Raw genomic sequence first — 9,482 nt, 5'->3', positions numbered from 1 at the left:
ATATTTGATGGATGATGTCATAATTAATTCTAAAACGTTTATAACTTCCGATAATTTGTACATGTTCGCTTTATCTGGTTTTACAAAATCTGTCTCCTTTCGTCCATTATTTCATATATTACCGACGTTACGTTATTCATTTTATTCAACAACGATAAAAAGAATGGGAGTACAAAAGTTAAACGAAGAGGAACGCAATACACTTCTTTCACCATTACTTTCCGATTCTTGGGAAATGGTACAAGACCGGGATGCAATAAAGAAAAATTTTACTTTCAAGGATTTTAACGAAGCATTTGGTTTCATGACTAGAATTGCATTAAGAGCAGACAAGGTTGACCACCATCCAGAATGGTTCAATGTAAGTTAAATTCTTATATGCGACTTAAATTTCAATGTAATAATTATTGTTATTTCAGGTATACAATCGTGTAGAAATAACACTTGCAACACATGAATGTAAAGGTCTCTCTCAAAGAGATGTGAATCTTGCAAAATTCATTGATAATGTCTACGCTACTTTTACCAATTAATTAACATTTACGGGTTATTTTTATACAAACAATGTAATAAAAAAGATTTCTCACCATGTTAATTATTATTTATTTAAGTTATACAAATTATTATTCTCGATTAACTAACATATATAATCCAAGGAATCCAATTAATACAAATTTAAGTTGAGGATAATCATTCATAAGAATTGTAATAATTCCAATATACGGCAAAAATCTTAAAAAAGTAAAAAAGTTAAAAGATATTTTTTCTTAAATACATAAGAAAAATAGATTAATTACCCTCTAACTTTTCCAATAATATGTTCTCTATGAATCCAAAGTTGTCCCGGATTATATAATCCACGATCATCTACTTGATTATTATCACCTTTTGTTAAAATATATTGTTTCCCTGTTTCTTTCCTAAAAATGAAAGTTGCAAATGAAACCTTCGCGGGTCAATATTTCATTTTCAACTAAGATAATAAATACTCACTCATCATGCAATTTTATGACGCGATGTACAATCGGAACATCTCTTCCCGGTATTTTGAATACACATATATCACCAACTCTTATAGGCTCATCTGGCATCCCCAGGAATAATAAATCTCCTCGATAGAATGCTGGTTCCATACTGCCACTATAAAATAGAATAGATCGGTTTAAATTTGATCAATAAAGAATTGAAGATAAGACTTTGTCTTGATACCTTAGAACTACCACAATAGGACTTTCGCTATTTGTATAAAGAGCTAGCCCTTTCCATACCATTAATGCCGATGAAATTATCATTAGGAAATTTAAAATTTGTTGCGCCAACTAAAACAAATATTTATAATTAATAATGTTGGAATTACGGTATACATCTTTAAGAAATTTCACCTGACGCTTATTCATTTTTCGTAAAAACCGTATTTCGTCTTCAAATAACATTATTTATTATTTTATTAAAAAGAAGGAAAAGTTATATTATTAAAAAAGTTATATCTTTAAATTTATATAAGTTTCCACCCAATCAAAATTTTACTCGTAAGTCGATAACTTAACAGATCATGTGATAATCTTCCACCCTCGACGTTTACACCATTATGGATGGTATGGATGGTATATTGTAACGTATGGACCTCTTATATTTACTTATGAAAATATAGAACATTTTTATAGAGATCAATATTCTTTTTTATTTTTTCATTTAACATAATACAATAGAACATCTTGTATCAAGCGGGACAGTCTCATGGGTAGCAACTACATGTTTTGTTGTACTTCTGTTCTATCTTTATGTTAAAAATAAAAATAAAAATAACAGATAAAATAATTGAATTTTATAATCGAATTTTCATATTTTCATATTAAAAAATTTTAATTGTATTTATAATTAATAAACAATTGCAGAAATTATTTTTAAATAATTAAATTTGTAACTTGTATATAGAATAAATTCAATAAAGTTCTTTTAATTAACAGATATATCTAGTAATAATAATAATGAATTGTCAAACCAACATATTTAATATTATATTTATCTTTAATATATTTATATTGTATTTTAATATTTCAATTATTTTTTGATATTGAAAGTATTTTTATTATGGTATAACCGTATAAGTCTATTTTATTAAATAAAAAAATATATAAAGTTTAACTTTAATATTTAAAAATTTAAAATTAAATAATTTTCAAATTTTACTATATTTTCAAGAAAATTTCTAATTTAAAAATTTATATAATTTTTTTTAAAAAAAAATTTATTTCTTTTTTTTTTTTTTTTTAAATGTTAAATCATGTATCATTTTATTAGAATATATTTATTTGGACTACATAATAATCACAACCCCAGTCCGATCAAACATTAACTATTATATCACAAATAAATTAAGAACAAAATTAAATAGTGAAAGTAAACCAAAATAATTAAACCAAAATACCATACTATAAACCAAAATTAAACTAAAAAAAGAAATAAAAGTAAAATAAAATAAAATTATAAATAAAAAGTAAAATTATTATTATTATTATTTTTTTTTTTTTTTAAAAAAAAGTCTTACTCCAATAATTTTTTGCTCATGTATAATGTAACCTTATCAAACTTCTTCTTTATTGGGATCCAATCCTCACATATGTATTTCTTTATAAAGAAAAAAAAAAAATTTATTTCTTAAAAATTATTTTTTAAAATTACTATTATTTGTATTAAAAGAATATTATATTATATATTACATATTTTTTATTAATCAGTTTTAAACTGAAATTTGTAATTTTTTTTTTTAATTTTTTTAAAATGATTTACTTAGCTTATAGAGATCATATTAAAATACCAACCACTGATACATTGATAGGTAGCCAAACAGGTGTATTTCTAGTGGTAATCCAGTTTAAAAAAAGAATTTAATAAATTTAATTTATTTTTTCTTTTTTGTAAAGTTATTAACTTGCCAAATGAAAAATATGACTGGACAATTGAATTATATGGAAAAAAAGGTTTGTTATTTTTTTTTCTTTAAAGTTATTGAATGAAAAACATAACTGAAGAATTTTTACTGTAAATTGGTTTCTTTAAGATGAAGTTTCAAAATTAACTTTAAGAAACATATTACTAACATTTCTTTTTCTTTTATTTTTGTAAATATTGTTTTTTTCTGAATTTTAAATATAAGGTTGGAAAAGATGATTTTATTATTTTTTTAATAAATTTAATTTATTTTTTTTCCTTTATAGAACTTTTAAATGAAAAACAAAACCAGACTTTTGAAAAATTAAGGTAAGAAAAAGCAGATGAAGGGTTTTCACTTTTTTTAATAAATTTAATTTATTTTTTTTTTCTTTATAGAACTTTTAAATGAAAAACAAAACCAGACTTTTAAAAAATTAAGGTAAGAAAAAGCAGATGAAGGGTTTTCACTTTTTTTAATAAATTTAATTTATTTTTTTTTCTTTTATAGAACTTTTAAATGAAAAACAAAACCAGACTTTTGAAAAATTAAGGTAAGAAAAAGCAGATGAAGGGTTTTCACTTTTTTTAATAAATTTAATTTATTTTTTCTTTTTTATAAGATTGCTAGCTTATTAAATAAAAAATATGACCAGATTTTTAAAATTAAAATAAAAAAAGGATTAAAGAAAAAAGTTTTATTATTTTTTTAAAAAAAATATTGCTAATATATATTTTACTTTTTTTAAAAAAATTACTAGATAAAAATATAGTAGTAATGAAATTTACACAAGTAATCTAAAAATAAAGTAAATAAAATAAGACTTATTTTATAATTTAATTTTTGGTGCAATTATACCATTTCAGGAAATATAATTTTATTATATTTAATAAATTTATATAATTAAAAAATTTGTTATATATAGTTATTGTTATAACAAATTTTGATATAATGAATTATTTAATATAATGAATCTTTAATATTGTACAAATTTTAAAAATTTGCTATAATAAATATTATTAATTAAATGCTATATACTATTTAATAAATAAATCTACTATAAACTATACATAATAAAATAACCCTTTTTATACCAATTTCTTTTTATAATAAACTTTTTTAAATATAATAATGATATTTTATGTAATATATATTATATATAAGTTTGATAATTTAAAAGTTGTTATAAATATAACTACAAGATGAAATATAAACTTATATTAATTATATAATAAATTTATATATAATAATAGGGAATATCAATTATACTTTCAGTGATTTTTTGACTATTTTTCTAGCAAAAGAATGTTAAAGAAAAAGCTTATTTTTTTTTATTTAAGTAATAATAAGATACTTTTTAACAGTTTAAAGATTTCAAGAAAATTTTTTCAAATTTATCTGGACCAAAAACTTTTAATTTTAAAGAAGTTACATACTGGAAGCAATTCTTACCAAAAGTATTTTATTTAAAGGTATTGTAAATTATGTGATAATTTCTTATAATCAATATAGCAAATCAGAATACAAATTTTCTATACAATATAAACTTTATAATATTAATGTAAAGTAATAAAAATTATATGTTTAAAAAGCTATTAACTTGAGTAATACTTTGCAACTTTAAAAAATTTTGTTATATAAAAATAAAGTTGCAAATGGGAATCTTTTTTTATGAATGGACAAATAAAGTTTTTATTAGTTTTCTATTTACTGGTATTAATTTAACAAAAAAATTTGGTAATGCTTATAATACATTTGTAATATATAATTTAAATACTAAATAAAAACTTTTTAGAAGTTTTTATTTTTTTAATTTATTAGAAATACTTCTATAAACCATTTCTTTATATTGTAATTAGTAAATGTTAGTTTTATATTTATTTTAAAATACTAAAAAACTATTTATTTAATAAAATTAAAATTAGTATTAACTATTGAAATTTATTACTTTTTACATATTTACAAATAAGAATATAAATTTTATATGCTATAATTAAATTAATAATAGTAATATAAATAGCTAATATCTCTATTATAATATATAGATTGCTTATATTACCTGCATAAAAAGTATTGGTATATATATACTTTATACATATATTCTTTTATCTTTACTTCTAAAAAATAAAGCAAAACTATCATAATATCCATATCAGTAAATAATAATATATTTATTATTTAATATCTACAAATTAAATATAATTTATTAGCATTAATAAATAGTTTTTGTAACAAATAAATATAGTCAAACCTTGATATAATGAACCCTTGATATAGTGAATTTTTCAGACAATTATAATAAATTTCCTTTCGCTATAATGAATTAACCAATCAAATCTCTTAAAATTTTCACTATAGTCTTATAGCGAAGTTGAGATCTGGACCCTAAGGTTCATTATAACAAGGGTTGACTGTAATTTCAAAAACTGTTAATTACCATCATGTTTCTTACTATATATATTTATAAACTATGTAATTTTAAATTTATTTTATATTTTATTCTTTAAAAATTCAATTAAAACTATTTTTAAATATATTTTACTAAATTTTATATGAAAAATTTTGTCAGTTTTTGTATTTATATTAAATCTCATCTGATTTTACTCTCCTTTTTTTTTCATTAAAAAATTTAATTCTAAATCAATAATATTATTCTTTATTCTATTTAGTTAAAAAATTTTATTAATTTTATATTTTTATTGTTAAATTTAGTCTACAGTCAACTCTTCTTATAACAAATTTTAATATAACGAATTTTACAATATAACAGATCTTCAGTATGGTACAGATTTTAACATATGAAAAAAATCTCATTATATCAAATTTTACTACTGTACAGCGCTGCATACAGTACCCCCTGGAATAATACTCCCCTTAATTAGTACCGGGGTATTACTCAAGTTTACATTATTCTAGTATTTTTGAAAAGTACCCTGGTACTAATCAATATCCGATTTTAAATAGTACCCGGTATTAATCAATTATCAATTTTGTAAAGTACCCAGTACTAATCATTTATATATTATAATAAATAAACTAAATGTAATAAATAATAATATGTAATAAATAATAATATATTAACTTTATTAATTAACTTATAAAAGTAAAAAAACTGAAAACTGAAACTGATAAGCTTTATTAACGAATAATAAGCATTGTTACATGATCAAAACTACCTGTTAATCATCCCACACATTAACGTAATTTGTTCCTTGTTCATAGTGACTATGGTATTTATTATCATATCCATCCTCTTCCCCTTCATATTCTCCCTCTTCATCCTCTTCCCCTTCGTATTCTCCCTCTTCATCCTCTTCCCCTTCGTATTCTCCCTCATCATCCTCCTCCCCTTCCTCATCAACATATTTCTCATCCGTTTCCCTCTCCTTGCCAACATATTCACCATCTGTTTTCCCTTCCTCATTATTGCCACGTTCATCATCTGATGGCATTTCTACTTCATCCCCTGGCTGATTTCCTTGTCCAAGTCGATTATAGTTAAAAATCCAGTCATCTTCAGTTCCATCACGCTTATTAGAGATGCCACAGCATTTAAAAGATTTCTGAATCAAATTAACATCAACTGCATTCCATGAATCTCTAACCCACTTTGCTACAGTTTCGTAAGAGGTTTTTTTAAATTACCAGCTGGTGTTAACTCTTTTACGCTTCTGCCATCCATTCATTATAGTTTCGTCGCATCTATAGGATAATAATAACATGTTTTAATATTTATTATTATTTTTTTTTTATTATAACTACTAGAATCAAAAAAGCAAAATAGAATTAAATGATATTGTCAAAGGGATCAGAGTAATACTTATTACCTTGGTCTTAAATGATTTATTCACTGAAACATCTAAAGGTTGTAGGCGGGATGTTAATCCTCCAGGAATTACAGCAATATTGGTATTTTTTCACCAAAACGCCTTTTAACAGAATCAACTATGTGAGCAGAAAACGAATCCAAAACCAATAATGACTGTGGATTAGAAACTCTTTCACGTTTAGTCCAAATGTTTTCGATCCAATAAAGCATCTCATTTTCATTCATCCAACCCTTTTGATTTGCACGAATAATTACTTCAGAAGGAAAATTTCCTCGAGGAACATTCTTAAGTTTGAAAATTATAAGTGGAGGAAGTTTTGTTCCATCTGCCATACACGTTAAAACTACTGTAAAGTTAGCTTTTTCATGTCCTGTTGTGCGGATGCTAACTGATCGTGTATCCAATTCATCAATAGTGGTATTGGAAGGAAGATCAAAGGATACCGGCGTTTTATCCATGTTACCAATATATGCTAAAGGATAATCATACTGAACACACCGATACACAATGTATGATAAAAATTCTTGTTGTTTTTCAACTAGATCATCAGGTAAATGTTGCGCAACAGTAGTACGGCAGCGATTACTCAAATTTTTTTGTCGCATAAAACCATCTAGCCACTTATTACTAAAAGCAAAAGATCCAACACCAGAACATGTAACTTGCCATTGGCGTTGTTGTGCAAGTGCTTTGGCCTTCATTTGAATCATGCTTTGTGTAACTGCATTTTGATTTTTTCTTTTTTCTTTTACCCAAATAAGCAAAGCAGTTTCTAAAGCAGGGTATTTTGGTTTTGCTCCTGTATTTAAACGTTTAACACCTGGTTGTACTTTCAGTAACTGAGGTTTTTTAGATATCCAGTTGCGAAGTTGGTTTGTTTGAATGTTAAACTTTGCTGCTGTCTTATTTTTACTATGGTTATTTTCATGATATATAATAATTGCAACTTTTTCGCGTGCGTTCCAGTGTCTCCTTTTTTTCTCTGTTATTGTTGAGCGGTTACTACTTTTATTTGCTCGAGGACGACCCATTTTATGAATGAAATGAAGAAATGAAAATTTGTAAGAACGCGAAGAATACTGACGTGATCAAATTTCATGACCATTTTATTGCACTTTTCAAAATTTTGCTACCCTGTAGGTCATCTGATAAAAAGATTTGTCTGGTAATTATTAACGACACAGAATTCTCATTTGCAATAAATTAAATTAATTTTACGCTTGAAAGTTTTTGAATTTTTTATTACTTTTTAAGATTACCAGTATATTATCACATGATTAGTACCCCCCTTTCAATGTATCCCCCTATTATAGTACCCCCCTCCTCACATAACACCCCCGGGTACTATACAATCTAAGCGGGGTTTCTTGAATTACACCGAGGGTGTTTTATGTAGCGCTATACGGTAATTAAATGCAGTATACCATTTAACGAAGTAAATTTTATAAACCGTATATGAAAAATGCCCCTTTTAATAACGAATTTTCTTTTATAACAAATTTTTTTTCAATATAACGAAGATATTTTGTGTAACTTGCATCTTTGCATTATAAGATACAATTATTATATGACAATATACCATAATATACAAAAATTTTCTGGGTTATACCAGATTTTCCCATCATATTAACGAATATTCCTATAATAAAGACCTGATCAGTCCAGACGCTGACTTCGTTATATTAAAAGTTGACTGTAGTTTCACATTCTCTTCTATTTCATTAAATTAGAATTATTTTTAATATATATTATTACTACTTAATATCAATAAAGCATATATAAATCATTTAAAAATATATATATATATATATTATTATTAATTTTTATTTAATTTCATTTTCTACTTCATTTCTATAAATTACTTTCAAGTTTTCACATATTTTTACTAAATTAAACTTTATTTAAATAAAATTAATTTGTTTTGACTATTGGTCTTAAAAGAAAGAATATATAGGGAATTGTTTGGTAAAAAGTATATAATTAAATAATTTATTACAGCTATACAATCAACAAAATAATATTTTATTTATTGAAATAATGTTGTTATTAAATATTGAAAAAAAGGAATTCTTTCCAATGATTATTATGTCCATTTTTTTAGCAGAAAAATACTAATTTTATTTTTTAAAATTTATAGCTTTAAAAATATCACACTTGACCAAATATACAAATATTATTGATCTTGAATAGATCACTGAATGTAATATTAATGGAAAAAATCTTCTTAAAATCTTTAGTATTACCCTTCAAAAGTAGTTAGTAGATTCTAAGTGTATCTATCATACCAACTTTTTATACTTAATTCTTTAGAATATGTCATATCAATAGTAGATAGTATTCAGTAAAGGGAAATTTTTAAGTAAGTAGAAGTATTTTATATACTATTGGAATACCACTTTATTAATATATAATCTAAGAAAGTTAAATGGCTTTTGCAATTTAAATGCAACTTTAAGTTAGCCAACTTGCCATTTTGCTAATGACTTATTGTATGAAAAAATACTTTAAGGATTATAGAAGGAATTTACTAACTGAATTATATATTTATAGTTGGTCTATAATGGTATAGCAGGATATTATTTTGTTTTAGCAGCATAGTAGGTTTTATGAAATTCCAAATGGATATAAAAAATGGAGAATATTGCTTTAAGATAGATTGATAGTCAAGCAGTTCTTACCCTTTGAATCTAAATTCTACTTAGTAGTATATACAGTATATG

At 23.7% G+C, this 9,482-nt stretch overlaps 2 protein-coding genes across 2 annotated transcripts; one reads left to right on the top strand and one right to left on the bottom strand.

The window, feature by feature from the left end:
- The first annotated feature begins 25 nt into the window (after positions 1-25).
- OCT59_004432 (uncharacterized protein) lies at positions 26-601 on the top strand. The gene is made up of 2 exons (XM_025316364.2): positions 26-361; positions 420-601. Exons 1-2 carry the CDS (start codon positions 62-64, stop codon positions 531-533), a joined length of 414 nt encoding a protein of 137 aa, XP_025180736.1. The 5' UTR covers positions 26-61; the 3' UTR covers positions 534-601.
- Positions 554-1,462, bottom strand: OCT59_004431 (Signal peptidase complex catalytic subunit S11C). The gene is made up of 5 exons (XM_025316363.2): positions 1,383-1,462; positions 1,210-1,319; positions 994-1,140; positions 798-920; positions 554-732 (listed from the first exon to the last, which is right to left on the bottom strand). Exons 1-5 carry the CDS (start codon positions 1,431-1,433, stop codon positions 624-626), a joined length of 540 nt encoding a protein of 179 aa, XP_025180735.1. The 5' UTR covers positions 1,434-1,462; the 3' UTR covers positions 554-623.
- Positions 1,463-9,482: the final 8,020 nt, after the last annotated feature.

This window comes from Rhizophagus irregularis, chromosome 12 (genome assembly GCF_026210795.1).
Source record: "Rhizophagus irregularis chromosome 12, complete sequence".
Taxonomy (NCBI): domain Eukaryota; kingdom Fungi; phylum Glomeromycota; class Glomeromycetes; order Glomerales; family Glomeraceae; genus Rhizophagus; species Rhizophagus irregularis.
The sequence above is the reverse complement of the archived record's forward strand: the minus strand, read 5'-3'. Positions and strand labels throughout refer to the sequence as shown.